Here is a 20126-nt window from a genome sequence, read left to right as displayed (position 1 = left end):
AATTTAAATAGAGGTGCCACATCAGTTGTATTTGTTTCTGTGTTGTAATTTTTTTTAATTAATCACACGATTCAAACTGCATATATAAAGTAATTATGTGTGAAGTTTTATGTATAACATTTTCTAATTCAATTAATCGTAAGCAAATACATTATACAGTTGCCTTAAACTTAACACCCCTCTTGCCAAGTGGTACTACCTGTAGAGGTTTTTTAAACATTGCAATGCATCGTAATGGTTATTTTTAGAATGGCAAACTGGTGCAACTCTTAATACGTGTTGTAAACGTAGACACTACTAGACTAGTTCAATAATGCTTAATTGCTGCATGAAAAGAAATCTTGTATTTACATAGATGTGCCGACCAATTTTTTTTTTTTTTTTTTTTTTTTTTTGCAAATATCATTGTTTAAAACTTTGAGTTTAAAAGTTTTCAAAAAGGCGCCACTTTGCTAAAAATGGCCAGAGGGGGAGCGCCCGCTCCCCCTGCTCCCCCCCCCCCCCCTGCGTACGGTACTGATGAGTGGTAATTTTATCTTTTGTGAATTCTTCTGAGTGTTTTAATTAAAAAACTGCTTTCGTGTTTACACCTCACATTCTCGTAACTCATAATTTACCTAAGGTAACTAAAAAAACAAAACAACACATAAATATCATTTTCATATTCACAAATAGGGATAAATCAAGTATACATATATATATATATATATATATATATATATATATATATATATATATATATATATATATATATATATATACACACATATTGCCAAAAATAATACACACACACATATATATATATATATATATATATATATATATATATATATATATATATATATATATATATATAAATAAATAAATAAATAAATAAATATATATATATATATATATATATATATATATATATATATATATATATATATATATATATATATATATATATATATATATATACCCAATGTATTATATCTCGATACCATTATTCACACTTTTCATAATTCCATCTCAGACAAGTTTACGCGCGAAACCATTTCTGGACAAAGTCCTGACGCCACTAGGCGGTTGGCACGTGCTGGGGAACTGGGACGTCGCCAAGTTCAACTTCCACCAGCAGCTCAAGGTCGTCCACATCGACTTCATGGTGGACGCCTTCTTCACGTACATCCTGAACGTCAACTCACTCGACTGGAACCAGAGGGTCGTCGAGGTCAGTGAACTTTGGTTCTAGTCCTTGGGTGGATACACAGTGTGTGTGTCACATGTTGGACCCGTGTAGCGGGCTTGTACTGGATGGACTAGACAGATTTGTTCTGTTGTGATCTACTGCTCCCATCTACTGATCCCATATACTGCTCCCATCTACTGCTCCCCTCCCATCTTCTGCTCCCATCTAGTGCTCCCATCTACTGCTTCCATCTACTGCTCCCATATACTGATCCCATATACTGATCCCATCTACTGCTCCCATCTACTGCTCCCATCTACTGCTCCCATCTACTGCTCCCATCTACTGCTCCCATCTACTGCTCCCCTCCCATCTACTGCTCCCATCTACTGCTCCCCTCCCATCTTCTGCTCCCATCTTCTGCTCCCATCTACTGCTCCCAACTACTGCTCCCATCTACTGCTCCCATCTACTGCTCCCATCTACTGCTCCCATCTACTGCTCCCATCTACTGCTCCAATCTACTGCTACCATCTACTGCTCCCATCTACTGCTCCCATCTACTGCTCCCATCTACTGCTCCCATCTACTGCTCCCATCTACTGCTCTCATCTACTGCTCCCCTCCCATCTTCTGCTCCCATCTAGTGCTCCCATCTACTGCTTCCATCTACTGCTCCCATATACTGATCCCATATACTGATCCCATCTACTGCTCCCATCTACTGCTCCCATCTACTGCTCCCATCTACTGCTCCCATCTACTGCTCCCATCTACTGCTCCCATCTACTGCTCCCCTCCCATCTACTGCTCCCATCTACTGCTCCCCTCCCATCTTCTGCTCCCATCTTCTGCTCCCATCTACTGCTCCCAACTACTGCTCCCATCTACTGCTCCCATCTACTGCTCCCATCTACTGCTCCCATCTACTGCTCCCATCTACTGCTCCCATCTACTGCTCCAATCTACTGCTACCATCTACTGCTCCCATCTACTGCTCCCATCTACTGCTCCCATCTACTGCTCCCATCTACTGCTCCCATCTACTGCTCCCATCTACTGCTCCCATCTACTGCTCCCATCTACTGCTCCCATGTACTGCTCCCATCTACTGCTCCCATCTACTGCTCCCATCTACTACTCCCATCTACTGCTCCCATCTACTGCTCCCATCTACTACTCCCATGTACTGCTCCTAGCTACTGCTCCCCTCCCATTTACTGCTCTCCTACCATCTACTGCTCCCATCTACTGCTCCCATCTTCTGCGCCCATCTACTGCTCCCATCTACTACCCCCATCTACTTGCCTCTACTGCTCCCATCTACTGCTCCCATCTACTGCTCCCATCTACTGCTCCCATCTACTGCTCCCATCTACCTGCCTCTACTGCTCCTATCTACTGCTCCCCTCCCAACTACTGCTCATATCTACTGCTCCCATCTACTGCTTCCATCTACTGCTCCCCTCCCATTTACTGCTCCCATCTACTGCTCCCATCTACTGCTCCCATCTACTGCTCCCATCTACTGCTCCCATCTATTGCTCTCATCTACTGCTCCCATCTACTGCTCCCATCTACTGCTCCCATCTACTTCTCTCATTTACTGCATCTATCAACTGCTCCCATCTTCTGCTCCCATCTACTGCTCCCATCAACTGCTCCCATCTTCTGCTCCCATCTACTGCTCCCATCAACTGCTTCCATCTACTGCTTCCATCTACCGCTCCCATATACTGATCCCATATACTGCTCCAATCTACTGCTCCCATCTTCTGCTCCCATATACTGCTCCCATCTACTGCTCCCATCTACTGCTCCCATCTACTTCTCTCATCTACTGCTCCCATCTACTGCTCCCATCTACTGCTTCCATCAACTGCTCCCATCTTCTGCTCCCATCTACTGCTCCAATCTACTGCTCCCATCTACTGCTCCAATCTACTTCCATCTACTGCTCCCATATACTGCTCCCATATACTGATCCCATCTACTGCTCCCATCTACTGCTCCAATCTACTGCTCCCATCTACTGCTCCAATCTACTGATTCCATCTACTGCTCCCATCTACTGCTCCCATCTACTGCTCCCATCTACTGCTTCCATCTACTGCTCCCATATACTGATCCCATCTACTGCTCCCATCTACTGCTCCAATCTACTGCTACCATCTACTGCTTCCATCTACTGCTCCCCTCCCATCTACTGCTTCCATCTATTGCTCCCATCTACTGCTCCCATCTACTGCTCCCATCTACTGCTCCCATCTACTGCTCCCATCTACTGCTACCATCTTCTGCTCCCATCTACTGCCCCCATCTACTGCTCCCATCTAATGCTCCAATCTACTGCTCCCATCTACTGCTCCCATCTACTGCTCCTATCTACTGCTCCCATCTACTGCTCCCATCCACTGCTCCCGTTTACTGCTCCCAACTACTGCTCCAATCTACAATTCCCATTTACTGCTCCCATTTACTGCTCCCATCTACTGCTCCCATCTACTGCTCCACTTCTACGATATATAATTTATTTTAAATGTCTAGCATTCATATGGAATAGTGTATGTTTTTAATAGTAACCAGGTATTTTCCCACGTTTTCTTTAACTTGCTTTCGCGTCTGTTTGTTTGTTTTCCAATCAAATCTTGCGATCGAAATTTCGGGCACTTCCCAGTTAGCTAGCTCGCTGAAATTTTCTGGGAAGCTTTGTTTCCGATGACAATAGAATATTCAATCGTTATTATTTCAATATAAGTAAGGAAAAAGTAAAATACAAAATAACAACTGGTTTTAACGTCATTTCAAGTAATAGCTATTCAGTTGTGAAAAATCCCAAAAAGTTGCACTTTTTAGATTTAAATACAGGGCTTTTTTTTATTCTCATGTTTTCAATTTCAGTTTACTTACGGTGGAATTGGATTGCAATATATGATTTATACCAATGAAAATTATAGACAGGTAGGCCTACATAATATACATACATATATTAACACCGACTCACACACCGACACACACACACACACCGACACACACACACACACACACACACACACACACACACACACACACATATATATATATATATATATATATATATATATATATATATATATATATATATATATATATATATATATATATATATATATATATATATATATCAACAACCTAACTTGACTTCCACTGGGCCGATGACTTGACCAGTTTGTGGACGCCTACAAAGTTTACATGCGGGCGGTGGCGGAGAAGATGGTGGCAGACGCCAAAAACCTCAACATGGTGGTGGGGAACGACACGGATGTGGCCGTTAGGGTCGAGGAGTTCCTGAGTGACGCCTTTGAGGTGGAGCTTCTGGTTGCCAAGGTGAGTGACGCGAGCTTCTGGTTGCCACGGTGAGTGACGCGAGCTTCTGGTTGCCACGGTGAGTGACTCGAGCTTCTGGTTGCCAAGGTAATTGACTGCCAGAACAGATGATTGCTAGTTGAAGTTTTATTTGATAATTACTTGATGTTTTGATGATGTTTTGATTTGGGTTAAAAATTCTGATGTTTTCATGTTGTTTGCTGATGTTAAGCTAGTGTTTTTTATGGTCTTTTGATGTTTGCTCTTGTTTTGCTGATGTTTTGCTTATGTTTTGCTTATGTTTTGATGATGTTTTGATGATGTTTTGATGATGCTTTAATGATGTTTTGACAATGTTACGATGATATTTAACAGACCATCCCATACACGACCAAACAAAACGAGCCCCACAACGAGGAGAACAGGCTGACACTCGCTCAACTGACCGAACTTTTTGACAACCAGGTAAGCGTGTACTCACCAACACTCTCCACTAAACACCTACCTCTCCAAGGTCGTGACCTCCCCAGATTGTAAACCACTCGGTCGCGAAAAAAAAAATTGTTTAAAAAATTTACAACCGGGCGTGCGACCAGCTGTACAGTCCCACTTGTGGTATCATAATCCCGAAATAGATTTTAACCTTGAGATCAATTTAACCAATGGTTCTTTAAGGCATCTTAAATATATACTTTTACCACTGCCCCCCCCCCCCCATCGAAAAATGTAGCCCCCCCCCTCCCTCACGCAAGTTTTAACTGCCCCCCCCCCTCCCTCACGCAAAAAAAGGTCCGAAACACAAAATTTAATGGTAAAAAATATTTTAAATAAAAAAGTCTAAAATTGAGCCAACTCAGCACTAATGGATACCTTTCATAACTTGGGGATAACAAAGACGGACTGTTTACAAAAATACGAATTCATTTATCGAAATATCAGACAGGGTGCGCGGTTTTTTAAAAATGTAACCATTGTCAAAAATTATTTGCTTTATGTTTTCTGTTAACATCGTTGGTTGTTTACTTATGTGGTTTATTTTGTCTGTTCGCTGCTTGTTTGACGTGGGTGGTTTCTTTACTACGAGCCGACCCGAGGCATATCATATGCCTCTATTTAGTTGTTTTATTTTCTACTTTTCAGTAATTCATAATTTGTGAATTCGACAGTACCAATGCTGCCACTGAAAATATTTGCTTTAAAACACTATCAGTAGGTCGTTAAGAACGATACTACCCCCACCCTCCTTTCCCCCAACCCCTACCCCCATCCTCCTTTCCCCCAACCCCTACCCCTACACCCCCCGTGAAAGCAGCCTCCTCTTAGCTACCTCCCCGAAGTTTAAAATCGTTTCAAACTAAATTATCTGCCCCTAATAGCCGTCACTAAACCCGGCTCTACGAATGTAAACATTTAGCGTGAACCACAGCTCACCAGACCATGTAGGGTTGGGGGTGGTTGGGAGCGGGCTTACATCTTGTTTTCTAGCGTCTCCCAGAAGAGAATTATATATATACGAGCCGGCCCGCGGCATAACATACGCCGCTATTTAGTTGTTTCTAATTTTCAATAATTCATAATTTGTGAATTCGACAGTACCAACGCTGACACTGAAAATATTTCTTTAAAACACTATAAGTAGCTCGTTAAGGACCATAAACCCCCCCCCCCCTTCCTTCCCCCCCCCTCCCCCCCCCTTACGTTTAAAATCGTTGGCTCTGCTTGTAAACATTTAGAGTGAACACAGCTCACTAAAACCATGTAGGGGTGGGGAGGTAGGGAGAGCGTTTGCAGCTTGTTTTCTAACGGCTCGAAGAGGAGAATTATATATATATATATATATATATATATATATATATATATATATATATATATATATATATATAGATGGCTTTTTGTTTCTAGCTGGATTTCGTGGACTACCTCAAGACCCTGTTCAACGACATACCGGAACGGTTCAAGGATACCACGACGGTCGCCGTTCTACTGAAGGACTATTTTCACAAGCTGGGCCCGAAGATTTCAGATCTCCTGCAGACTGATGTGGGGAAAAGGTCAGTGACCTTGACATTTTATTTTAATGAATTTTTTTTTTCAATTTGAGTTGAATTTAAGAGTAGCCTCCCCTTTACACAATCTCCACTAGACCGCTTGGTTGGGGGTCATCCATTTATGACGTCCACACGCGTGGGGGGGGGGGGGGGTCCGAAAAAACTGACTTTTGTGGACGCATATGGACTTTTATAAAGAATAAAATACTTAAAAAAACTTTTAAAAAAACCACGTTTTTCTTGTGGACTAAAAAGTAGAAAATAAAATTTTCTTTTGTGCTTCCTCGAGCTGTGCAGATTCTTGTGATGACTGACATAAAACGTGGGTACGTTCACCATCAAATTTCCCGACCCATCTGCCCGACCCACGTTTTTTGTCAGTCATCACAAGAACCTGCACAGCTCGAGGAAGCACAAAAGAAAATTTTATTTTCTACTTTTTAGTCCACAAGAAAAACGTGGTTTTTTAAAAAGTTTTTTTAAGTATTTTATTTTCTCCTTTTTAGTCCGTTGCTACACATGAAAAACGTGGTTTTTAAAAAAGTGTTTATAAATACACGGACTAAAAATCTTGAGCGACCAGGATTCGAACCTGGGTTGTCGCGGCCACAACGCGAAGTACTAACCACTATACGATCACGGCCAGCGCGCTCACATCGATTGGGGCCGAAGTAACTGGGTCAATAGGCCTCCAGTCTTGTCGGTATCTTTAGAAATCATGTCCTCAATTTTATGGTCCTTGGGGCGTAATTAAATTAAGCTAATTACGGTCACTAATTGCTAGTTTTTATGATTGCATCTGAAATTGTTAGGCGAAAGTAGCATGCATGCCAAATTTCAGGTCTCTAGAGCAATCAGAAGTGGGCTAATTTTCGATGTCAATTTTAACAACAAACATCCAAACAACCAAACAAACAAACGCGAAGCTGAGTTAAGAAAAACGTGTTAAAAAAAGTGGATTTTTGTGGACGGGTGGGGGGGGGGAGGAGGTCCAAAATAAAAAAAAAATTGTGGACATCATAAATGGATGACCCCTTGCTGGATTCGGGTTTGAGGGTCTATTTAAACATGACCGTGTCCACTCAGCTTAAATCAGTACCTGGCTTAATCGGGTAAACTAAAATAGATTGTATCTTTGTGCCGTCTACACGATAAGTTACACAAGGCTACGGGGTTTGGAAAAACAAGCTATTAATCTCCCAGACTACGAATGTCCCCTACTACGAACACCATTATTCATCAATACCTCGGGTTACGAATACTCACGTCAGCAAAATCTAGAGATACGAATATTATACCATGAATGTACCGAGTTTCAATACACCGGACTACGTTTTAATAACGAACATCCTAAACCAAAAACTACAAACGTTTTAAAAACTTCGTTTCATCAAGAGCAGTCTTACATTCATACACCAAAGACACACATATTTGTCTAAGCCTTACACCAAGGTCACACATATATTTGTCTCAGTCTTACATTCGAACACCAAGGACACACATATTTATCTCAGTCTTATATTCGAACACCAAGGACACATATATTTGTCTCAGTCTTACATTCGAACACCAAGGACACACATATTTATCTCAGTCTTATATTCGAACACCAAGGACACATATATTTGTCTCAGTCTTTTATTCAAACACCAAAGACACACATATTTGTCTCAGTCTTACATTCAAACACCAAAGACACATATTTGTCTCAGTCTTACATTCGTAGACGTAGGACACATATATAGGTCTCAGTCTGACATTCGAACACCAAGGCCACACATATTTGTCTCAGTCTTACATTCAAACACCAAAGACACATATATTTGTCTCAGTCTTACATTCAAACACCAAAGACACATATATTTGTCTCAGTCTTACATTCGTAGACTTAGGACACATATATAGGTCTCAGTCTGACATTCGAACACCAAATTCACACATATATAATGGTCTCAGTCTGACATTCGAACAACAAATACACACATATTTGTCTCAGTCTTACATTCGAACAACAAATACACACATATTTGTCTCAGTCTTACATTCGAACAACAAATACACACATATTTGTCTCAGTCTTACATTCGAACAACAAAGACACACATATTTGTCTCAGTCTTACATTCAAACACCAAGGCCACACATATTTGTCTCAGTCTTACATTCGAACAACAAAGACACACATATTTGTCTCAGTCTTACATTCGAACAACAAAGACACACATATTTGTCTCAGTCTTACATTCAAACACCAAGGCCACACATATTTGTCTCAGTCTTACATTCAAACACCAAGGCCACACATATTTGTCTAAACCAATAACATTGCTGTTATCTTTTAATTTCCCACGGTGTTGTTATAACTGTACTCAACACCGGGCACGTGACTAATGTCAACCTGACCTCTGTTCCAGAAAAATCCACAACTACCTGGTCTGGCAGCTGATGGACTTTTTCGCAGGTGAGCTGAGCTGGGACTACACGCACGTCAAGCAAAATCTGGAGTCTTTCATCAACAACAAGGTGGACGAGAAGACCGACCTGAACAGGTGTTTTACAAAGGTGAGCAGGTGACAGGTGTTTTACAAAGGTGAGCAGGTGACAACATAGAGACATGGACATGTGTTTTACAAAGGTGAGCAGGACATGAGACAGGTGTTTTACAAAGGTGAGCAGGTGACAACATAGAGACATGGACAGGTGTTTTACAAAGGTGAGCATGACATGAGACAAGATAGTATCATTGATAAATATTTCACAGAAGTGAATAGAACACACGACAACATTAGATGCATACATTTAAGGGCTGCATAACATAAGATGTTTTAAAAAGCTGCATACGTTCTAGTTTAAACTGCATTTAATTTTTATAGGTTTAAAGCCTTCAAAAGGATTTTCATTTAGAAAAAAAAAGTCTGTTAAGTCTCAATGTATCTCTGTCTATGGATTTTAGTCAGTTTTATGTAGTCAACTATATTTTGACTTTCCAGCTAAGTGTATTTCCGATAACAATGCATAATATGTATTTTGTAATCTCATTAGTTATAGTAGATTACTGAAATCAGTCTTGTGAGCCAGTTTTCACAGGCGTAAAAAGTGTTTTAAAGAGTTTTTTAAATACAGGATTTATCTAAAATTTATTCCAATACTAATGATCATTACCTCTCGATTTGTGAAGGTCATGACCTTGACGCTTTAATTTTTTTTTCCTCCCCCCCCCCCCCACTAGGCCAGGCAGACTATGGCTGACGCCATCAACGCTGAGTATGTCAAATATTTCATCAAACAAGAGAACAAGGTCGAGGTCAGTCTGTCAACTTTGACCTATCTTACACTGCTAAAAGATTTAATCTGCGGTATTGTTAAGTTAGATTGTACTAAAATGTCCTGCTCTTTTATCATAAAATCTCATATAATAATTTCTTATATACCCAACATTGTAGAGACCTCCCTTCTGCAAGGACATTGCTTTTTTAGCACATTCTTTACTTTCCTACTGCTAGCAATTTAGGCAATTTTTTCCTGATAGGACTTTCTTTCTTGACAACGCTGCCTATGTATTCACAATGACCCCCCTTTTCCATGACAACGCTGCCTATGTATTCACAATGACCCCCCCCCCCCCTTTTCCATGACAACGCTGCCTATGTATTCACAATGACCCCCCTTTTCCATGACAACGCTGCCTATGTATTCACAATGACCCCCCCTTTTCCATGACAACGCTGCCTATGTATTCACAATGACCCCCCCCTTTTCCATGACAACGCTGCCTATGTATTCACAATGACCCCCCCGCCTTTTCCATGACAACGCTGCCTATGTATTCACAATGACCCCCCCCTTTTCCATGACAACGCCGCCTATGTATTCACAATGACCCCCCCCCCCCCCCTTTTTCCTTGACATTCTCCCTGGACCTTCCTTCCTCAAGTAACTTCCTTCCTTCATTATTCAACTCCCGTCTAATTTATAATTCCCATTTACTAATTAATACAACTATTGTATACTACAATTTGGAAGCTTTCATCCTATGGTCATATTGTATACTGCTATATTTATTTTCCTAGGCGACAGAAATAATTGGACGCATAAAAGATGAGTTGGTCAATGAGTTAAGAAATGTCCAATGGATGACCGCTGAGACAAAAAATCTGGCTATCGAAAAGGTAGATTTTAAAAACTTTCTAGAACATTGCAAGGTTAGTGGTCGTGTCGGTACTGGTCGCGGCTGATAAAACGTTAAGTTCTCAGCAGATGCGGCTTGATAGTCGGGACAGGAACTAATCAAAGAAAGGACTCTAAACATCAAACAACAGCTGGATTGAAGTCTATTCGTGGTTGGTCACAGGCTATGGAAGCAAGTCCAGTAAGAAAAGCAGGCGGAAATCGACAGTCTAAATGCCGCATTACAAATTGACATGTAGTACTTTAGTAGTAGTATGTTAGAGGAAACACTGTCCAGCATTACAATTAAGAACACAGAAAAAGATGAAGACGAGAAGGCTTGTAGGTCTATTAGCGTCATGAGAGAATATCTGGGCATGCTAAACACTGAGATATTACGTGAAGATTATAGCATTCCTATTAGGGGAGTCACACGCTAGCAAAAGTCATATTGCGGAGTTTGTTATTATTGTATTTGCTTTAAGTTTTGTTTGTGTTTAACTTTGTGTTGGACTGACTTTGTGTTTGTGTTGGACTGATTTTGTGTTTGTGTTGGACTGAGTTTGTGTTTAACTGTGTGTTGGACTGGGTTTATGTTAAACTGATATGTTGGACTAGCCATCCCATTCAAAAACACCTTAAAGTTTAACGTTGCTTTGAGGTTTATATTACTTAAATGTTTTTTAATACTCAACAAAAGTCAGATTTCATTGAGATTAAAATGAATTCAGCTTTAATAAAAATAAACCCAGATAAAATGGAGCTGAAATCTTAGTAAGTTTAAATACAGCTTTAATAAAAATATAATTAAAACTTTGTTTAAATTTTTTGATATAGTTAAAATTAATTAATCTTTAATCAAAATAGAATAAAAATTCCGTATTGCCCAAATTATTTCCAGATACAGGGTAGTCTATACAAAATTGGACACGCTGAGTACTTGATCAATGACACTTACATAGACAACTTGTACGCAAAGGTACGTGTCGCACTTAGTAATTTATATCACTTACATAGACAACTTGTACGCAAAGGTACGTGTCGCACTTAGGTAATTTATATGCCAGATAGTGTGGTAATTATATGTTAGAAAGTGGGGTAATTATAAGCAAAATATTGAGGTAATTGTAAGTTAGAAAGTGAGGAATTTTAAAGTGAGATAATTATAAGGAAGTAAGTGAGATAAGTATAAGGAAGTAAAGAAGTAATTGTAAGTTTGAATTTAAATTATTAAAAGTAACTTTAAAAGGCAGCAAGAAAATAAACTAATAACGCAATGACAAGACCGAACATGTGGTCATATAACCCTGATATATATATATATATATATATATATATATATATATATATATATATATATATATATATATATATATATATATATATATGCATGTGCCCCAGATTAACATAACGGATAAAGACCACTTTGGCAACATACTAAACATGAACCAATGGACGCGCATCAGAATGAACGAGTTGATGAAAAAACCGGACGCCAGAACGACGTGGGCGTATCCCGTCTATCAACCCGCTGTTGAGTACTTCAACCCCTGGCACGAGCTCATCGCAACCTCGGCACTCTTTCAGGTACTCAGTGCTCTAGGTGACCGTTTGGTTAATCGCGATGACAGTAGGTTTAGGTTTAAAAGATTAAAGTAATCACCTCAAATCCATTTTTGGTAGGTCTACATTCATTTCAGAGAGGATATTAATTTTTTTGGATTTTCACCAAGGCTATCCTTATATTAACACACACACATACATACATAAAAAATACACACACACACATACACATATATATATATGTATATATATTGTATATATATATATATATATATATATATATATATATATATATATATATATATATATATATATATATATATATATATATATATATATATATCCCGACAGAACCCACTTTTTGACCATGGAGGACCCGACTACTACAACTATGGAAGTATCGGTTCGTTAATCGCCTCTCACCTGATACATTCTGTTGACCTAATTGGTGAGTGCTCCAATAACATTTTTTGTTATTGTGTGGGCCTAGGGCCTAAAACTGTTGGGTATTGTGTAGGTCAAAGGTCCTATTGTGGTATTGTGTTGGTGAGGACCATAGACAAATGATATAACCACTAGTCACATGATCTGTCTCTAGGCAACCAATACAAGCTCGACGGCAGCAACTTAGGCACGTGGTGGAGTAATCAGACGTTTTACAACTACAAGGAGATCCATCAGTGTGCTGTGGATGCGCAGAAAGGTCTCATCATTGGGCCTTTTACTTTAGGAGATAATCAGTACACGGTGAGACAACTATATATATATATATATATATATATATATATATATATATATATATATATATATATATATATATGTATACGCTTAGTAACAAAATATTTCTTTAACCCCATGATATAGGCCTATGTGTTTAAATGTTGATTATTTGACGTGAGTTTATCTCCCCTCGTCTAGGTCAACGTCTCCAGCTATGCCACGGTACACGCCCCTCTTATGTTGGCGGATACAAGCGGATTAAAGTTAGCCTACAGGGTGAGTAGGTCATAACTTCAAGGGGTGGGGGAGGGGTGGGGGAGGATGGGTGGGTGGGTAGGTAGGGAGGGTACAGGGTGAATAAGCTAAACTTTTAAGGGAAGGGGGCGTTGGGGGAGGATGGGTGGGCAGGTAGGGTACAATGTGAGTAGGCCAAAACTTCACGGGAAGGGGGGGGGGTGATGGCAGGTAGGGTACAGAGGTGGGTTGACAGAGGGATTGGGGGATGGAGGACATAGATGGGTCGACATAGTTGAATATCTGGTGCATTTTTGGGTGTGCCTAGACGTTAATGATCACTTAGCACAGATTTAAACTGTAGTTGGTAGATGAGGAAGAAACGGTATGTACGTCTGTGTACAGTATTGCATATTTCCAAGTTCATACGATCTAGTAATGGCAATGATGTTGTCACCCCCAGGCTTACAAGAAACTGATATCTGAGCGGGAGGAAGAGAAACTACCTGCAGGTATACACAAGTACACGATCGATCAGATGTTCTTTGTCGCCTACGCTCAGGTAAGTCACAGCTCTGTATGTGTATTATATGACGACAGGGTTGGTGTACGTGCTTTGGTGATGGTGTGGTGCTTATGGTGGTGATGGTGTGGTGATGTTGCTGGCGGTAGTGGTGATGGTGATAATGGTGCTCGTCCTGGTGCAGGTGATAGTGATAATGGTGATGTTGCTGGTGGTGGTGATAGTAATTTTGATGATGTTGCTGGTGGTGGTGTTAATGATAGTGGTGATGGTGCTTATGTTGGTAATAGGGTAGGGCGGTGATGTTGCTGCTGGTGGTGTTGGTGATAATGGTGAATGGTGTTTATGGTGCTGATGCGGTGGGGCGATGATAATCCTAGGGGTGGTGGTGGTGATAGTGGCGATGGTGCTGGTGGAGGTGATAGTGATAGAAGTAATGGTGGTTGTGGAGGTGAAAGGGTGTGTGTCGGTGATATTGCTGGTGTTGGTGGCGGTGGTGATAGTGGTGATAATGATTACTGTTGTGGTGTTAGTGGTTTGAAGAAGGGTGGGGGTAATGGATTTGGTATGGAAAAGCTTATCGAAGTGATAGAACGATGTTTTGGTGTCTCGCTTTGTATTGACATCCTATTTGTAGGGTTATTCAAACATCTCGTAACGGCAAGTGATGTTCAGCGGGATCTGAACTCTGGACTTTCGGGTTAGCGCTTCTACTCACTGCCGCCCAACCATGTCGTGTGCGATGTTAAATTAGAAGACGGAAATTTCCGAAACTAACTTTTTATTATGTACTTTCCTAAAATTTGAATCTGAAATTTCACGAACTCGTTATGTTAATATGTATGGATCTTCTTAGCACATACGCCCAATACAAATTTTATACCAATCCTGGTCTAAGAGATTCCACGTTACAAGAATAATAATAACAAAAGTATTTTTATTATTATTATTATTATTTTTTACACCTGAATGTATTGTTTGATCCAGGCGAACTGTCAAAACACGGCCGATATGTTGAAGCTGACAAGAGTTCTGTCCCGTGTGTACCCAAGTAAAGAGAGGTAACTGCTGGTTTTCTTTCATTCTTCAACTATTTTATATACGGCACATCTACAGTAACTACTAACAGTTTACACTAAATGATAAGCATTGTTATTTAGTGTACTGAGAAGCAATGAGATTTGAATTTAAAATATAAAGAAGACTAGTGTACGTTTTAAATAAAAATAAAAAATAAAAAAAAACTGTAAATACGTCAAATGTTACATATTTTAAATAGATTGGACATTTTTATTCTATGATGTCTAAATACATTACATTTAGTTCAATGTTTTCATATTCGGGGCAGGTGAAATAGTTCTTCTGTTTTTAACTTCCTCGGAATATAAGAGGATAGTGATATAAACATGGTTCCATGACAAATGATCTCAGGACAACTGATAAGTCCATATTCGGCACTATATATATATATATATATATATATATATATATATATATATATATATATATATATATATATATATATATATAGTGCCGAATATGGACTTATCATATATATATATATATATATATATATATATATATATATATATATATATATGCAGGTTTATATTGTCCATTTTTGCAGGGTGAATCTGGCAGTGTCCCAGCTACCAGAGTTTAGACAAGCGTTTCAGTGTAAAGAAGAGGAACCAATGGCACCAAAACAAACGTGTACTCTGGTCTAGTGAGAGGTCAAGGTGCGACTGTTGTGGGTGGACTAGAGGTCAACATGCGACTGTTGTGGGTGGACTAGAGGTCAACATGCGACTGTTGTGGGTGGACTAGTGGTCAACATGCGACTGTTGTGGGTGGACTAGAGGTCAACATGCGACTGTTGTGGGTGGACTAGAGGTCAACATGCGACTGTTGTGGGTGGACTAGTGGTCAACGTGCGACTGTTGTGGGTGGACTAGAGGTCAACATGCGACTGTTGTGGGTGGACTAGTGGTCAACATGCGACTGTTGTGAGTGGACTAGAGGTCAACATGCGACTGTTGTGGGTGGACTAGTGGTCAACGTGCGACTGTTGTGGGTGGACTAGAGGTCAACATGCGACTGTTGTGGGTGGACTAGAGGTCAACATGCGACTGTTGTGGGTGGACTAGTGGTCAACATGCGACTGTTGTGGGTGGACTAGAGGTCAACATGCGACTGTTGTGGGTGGACTAGTGGTCAACGTGCGACTGTTGTGGGTGGACTAGAGGTCAACATGCGACTGTTGTGGGTGGACTAGTGGTCAACATGCGACTGTTGTGAGTGGACTAGAGGTCAACATGCGACTGTTGTGGGTGGACTAGTGGTCAACGTGCGACTGTTGTGGGTGGACTAGTGGTCAACGTGCGACTGTTGTGGGTGGACTAGTGGTCAACGTGCGACTGTTGTGAGTGGACTAGAGGTCAACATGCGACTGTTGTGGGTGGACTAGTGGTCAACATGCGACTGTTGTGGGTGGACTAGTGGTCAACGTGCGACAGTTGTGGGTGGACTAGAGTTCAACATGCGACTGTTGTGGGTGGACTAGTGGTCAACATGCGACTGTTGTGGGTGGACTAGAGGTCAAAGTGCGACTGTTATAAGTGAGCTTGCTGAATTCCTTAGTGTGTACGTTGAAGCCTGGGAATTTTCAAAAAAACGTCGACCTTATAAGCTTGGAATGTGTGTGTTAGTATTTTTCTATGGTGAAATGTTATAGTTTCTCAGAGGCGTAGCTAGGCTTGGGGAAAAGGGGCTGCCTACGTCTGAAATACACTATGTAAATATGTTACGAAAATTTGAACATATATATATATATATATATATATATATATATATATATATATATATCTGGAGAAAATACCATGTAGTACTGAGTAATACAACAAATTGTTCAAAAACTGTTTATTGTTTGGTAATACAAGGAAATATATTTTTGTAAAAAAAAAATTGACTTGCCCTTGCCTCCTTACCCCCCCCCCCCCCAAATTATCCCCCTCTCCTCAAATCTAAACCCTAATACATGAAGTCTAACGATGTTATTCATATAATTCCCAACCCTTTACCAACCTATATTTTCTATCTTCGACATCTACTGTTTTTAAGTATAGGTGTTCAAATTTTCGATGTTTAATTATTCTGTGTTACAATAAATTTGCATAATAATACACGTGCATTAGTGCTGAGAGTTATTTCCCCTGAACATGCGCTGCATTCACAACATTAAACTATTTATATACCATCAGGTTTTCCCGGTCTTAAAATAAACCCTCGGTATCGCCAAAGTTTTATGAATGAACTAACAAGTTGATTTGTGTTGCTGTTTTTAACATTCCTTTGTTATTATACACTGAAAATGTATTATAAATGTTTTGTTTTTACTTTTAAGTAGTTGTTATGCTATATTTAGAATATATATATATATATATATATATATATATATATATATATATATATATATATATATATATATATATATATGCATAAATTTATAATAAGTGGCGTCACTAGGTCGAGTGTCACCTGGTGCTGTGAGTGAGGGTGTCACCCCCCTCCCCTCCAACAATTATATATTTTTGGTTTGGTGTCGACCCCATTCCCCTGCATTTTTTTTTGTATTCTACCTGGATAAAACATTGTTTGGTCAGTAAATTTTACGATTCTTGTTCGTGGGGAAACGATGTCACCCGGTCCGCACCGCCTTGTAACGCCAATATATATGTATATATATATATATATATATATATATATATATATATATATATATATATATATATATATATATATATATATATAAAAGATCATTTGTTGAATGGGTCAATGCGGGTGTGTGTGGGTGTGTATGGGGGCGAAAGGGGCGTGCTGGGGGCTTGATACTCACATATGAGAATCCCAATCATCTGCCGAGTATTTATTTCTTAAAATCAACACATCTGAAAGACATCTGAGCAAAAATAACTAGAACAAAAACAACAGTGCCACTATACAGGCAAGTCCTCACTTTATAGGGCTTAATGAGCATATAGCCCCCTCCCCACCCCTTAGACGCCCATCGCACGCTCTTGGTCATGCTTAGACTTAAAGCTTATTATAATATAAATAATAATCTAATTTTGCGTTTATACTTTTATACACTTCCATTTTGTAGAGTTTATATTTTGTTATAAGAGCTTGTTACATTTGTAGCCCCTATATTCTAAAATATACTACATATTTAATATATTTTTATAATCTTATTAATGTCTTACTGTATTATAGAAATTATTTGTCTTTCTGTACGATAAATGTCTTTCTGTATTATTTTTAGATTTGCTGATTTAGCGTGTCTAAAAATGTTACCCAGATTTTGTTTTCATGAAATGCCAAAATTTATATAATTGAATAAAAAATATTTGGTACTTTTTTTTACTTCTATTTTCATTTGTTTATAAATAAAAGTATTTTATTAGATGGCGATTATTGAGTGATCACTGATAAAAATGCTTTTATTTTTTTTTTATTTCGCTGTCGAGTGGTGAAGTAAACAAATAATTAATGAGAAATATTAAATTACCATTCAAACAGAGATTTTAAAATAAATTTCTCAGGAAACTAAATACAATGAAAAAACATTAAAACTATTTTATGGTGTTAAGTTTCACATATCACTTTTAGTACTAAATTTGTTTTATGTCTTCTAGTAAATATGTCTGACCTGATTTTAATTTAGTGACTCAATTAACAGCCATACGTGTAGATAAAAAAATATCTTATATTTTATTTATTTTTTAAATGTACACAAAATAGAATTTACTATGATTTTGTACTTATTTTAAAACTGCTGATGTAAGCTTAAATTATTTTTTTTCTATGTTTTTATTTTTATTTGGTGAGATCACTTTCATGTTTTGTAAAATATATTCAATTACACAGATGAAATGTGAGATGAAAATATTAGACAAGGCAAACAATTGTATATTATTCTTTTAAATTTCTTATCTAAAAGGTGTTACAGCTACATAACAGTTGTTTTAATTTCGGTGCTTCTTTCGGGTCTACGACGAATTCCCGAAAGACAATTGCCCGAATGCCGTTAGTCCCAAGGCCGATTTCCCGAATGGACACTTGCCAGAATGCGACAAGTGCCCCAAAGTCAATTTTCAGAAGGCCGTTCTCCCGAAAAATGTTAGTATTATATATTACTAAATAATTATCAGTAATAAAATTTAATTTGAAATTTTGATAAGCATTTCATATCTCAACAAAAAGAAAGGGGAAAAAAAATAATATTTCATATTACAACGAAGATAATTCTTAATTAATTTGTACTTGCTAGATAAAAAATGTATAAACATATTTTCTTTCCGATCATGAAACGAGACAAAAGTATAATTTTCGTTTATCTCAGGTTTTTTAAAATGAATTTTGCTTTCTTCATGAAGTAATCGTTTCAATGCATTGTCTAAACAAGGTGCACTAAATGGATATAAAACATAATTGACTACCTTTAGTTTTTAAATTCGCAACTCATTCTTTTGTGAATGCTCACGTCACAAGTTAAGCATAACAAGATAAATCAAACAAATGATCCTCTGTTCAATATCGCTAACGCCGCACCGCCTACATAGTGCAAGAAAAGATAAATAACCACCGTAAAACGTCGGCTAAACAAGTGTTCAAAACATTCAACAAAAGAATGTTAAGACATCACCGTACATTTATTAAAGAATAAAGATTTTTGTTTTTTACAGCAATTTCTCAGTTTTCAAAAAATAAATTTTAAATTTAAAAAATATATACAACTTTGTTTTTATGCTTAAAATTATGTTTATTATCACAATTTCAAACTTGAATTGATTAAGAATGTCTATTTGGTAATATTATTTATTACCTTATATTAACATTTTTCGGGCAAACGGCCTTCGGGCAAGTGTCCATTCGGGCATTTGTCGCATTCGGGCAAGTGTCCATTCGGGAAATGGGCCTTCGGGCAAACGGCATTCGGGCAAGTGTCTTTCGGGAAAACGTACGGCTCCCGCTTCTTTCAATGTGTTCACTCTGAATATCCTAATATGGTTTTTTAATCATTAAATTCTAGACCAATCAACTTTAAAACAACAAAAACAAATTTCCTAATTACTTTTCCAAATGAGTTCTTCAAATACAAAATTAGGGCACCCCGTCAAAAGAGCGCACGACAAAAGAGCGCCGACATAAGAGCGCAGACAAAAGAGCGCCGACATAAGAGCGCCGACATAAGAGCGCACTAATATCCCGACAAAAGAGCGCCGACATAAGAGCGCAAACTAAAAATCGAAAAACCATATTTAATTTAAAAAAAAAACAACAAGAAAATTAACTC

The 20126-nt window shown here is 38.6% G+C and overlaps 1 protein-coding gene across 1 annotated transcript; it reads left to right on the top strand.

Moving 5' to 3' along the window:
• Nucleotides 1-1015: 1015 nt before the first annotated feature.
• Nucleotides 1016-18188, top strand: LOC131931776 (endothelin-converting enzyme homolog; the record flags this gene model as incomplete). The annotated part of the gene is given in 16 exon segments (XM_059288604.1): nucleotides 1016-1213; nucleotides 4073-4132; nucleotides 4379-4537; nucleotides 4892-4981; nucleotides 6419-6567; nucleotides 8979-9126; nucleotides 9794-9868; nucleotides 10635-10733; nucleotides 11633-11710; nucleotides 12133-12318; nucleotides 12646-12742; nucleotides 12893-13041; nucleotides 13213-13290; nucleotides 13712-13810; nucleotides 14759-14832; nucleotides 15399-18188. Coding segments are annotated over 16 exon segments (1839 nt in total), but the record flags the coding sequence as incomplete, so codon positions are not given.
• Between the last annotated feature and the right edge of the window lie 1938 nt (nucleotides 18189-20126).

This window comes from Physella acuta, unplaced genomic scaffold (genome assembly GCF_028476545.2).
Source record: "Physella acuta isolate Inbredline_101_S28 unplaced genomic scaffold, ASM2847654v3 ptg002028l, whole genome shotgun sequence".
Lineage (NCBI taxonomy): Eukaryota > Metazoa > Mollusca > Gastropoda > Physidae > Physella > Physella acuta.
Note: the sequence above shows the minus strand (reverse complement) of the source record. Positions and strands in the feature narration are given on the sequence as shown.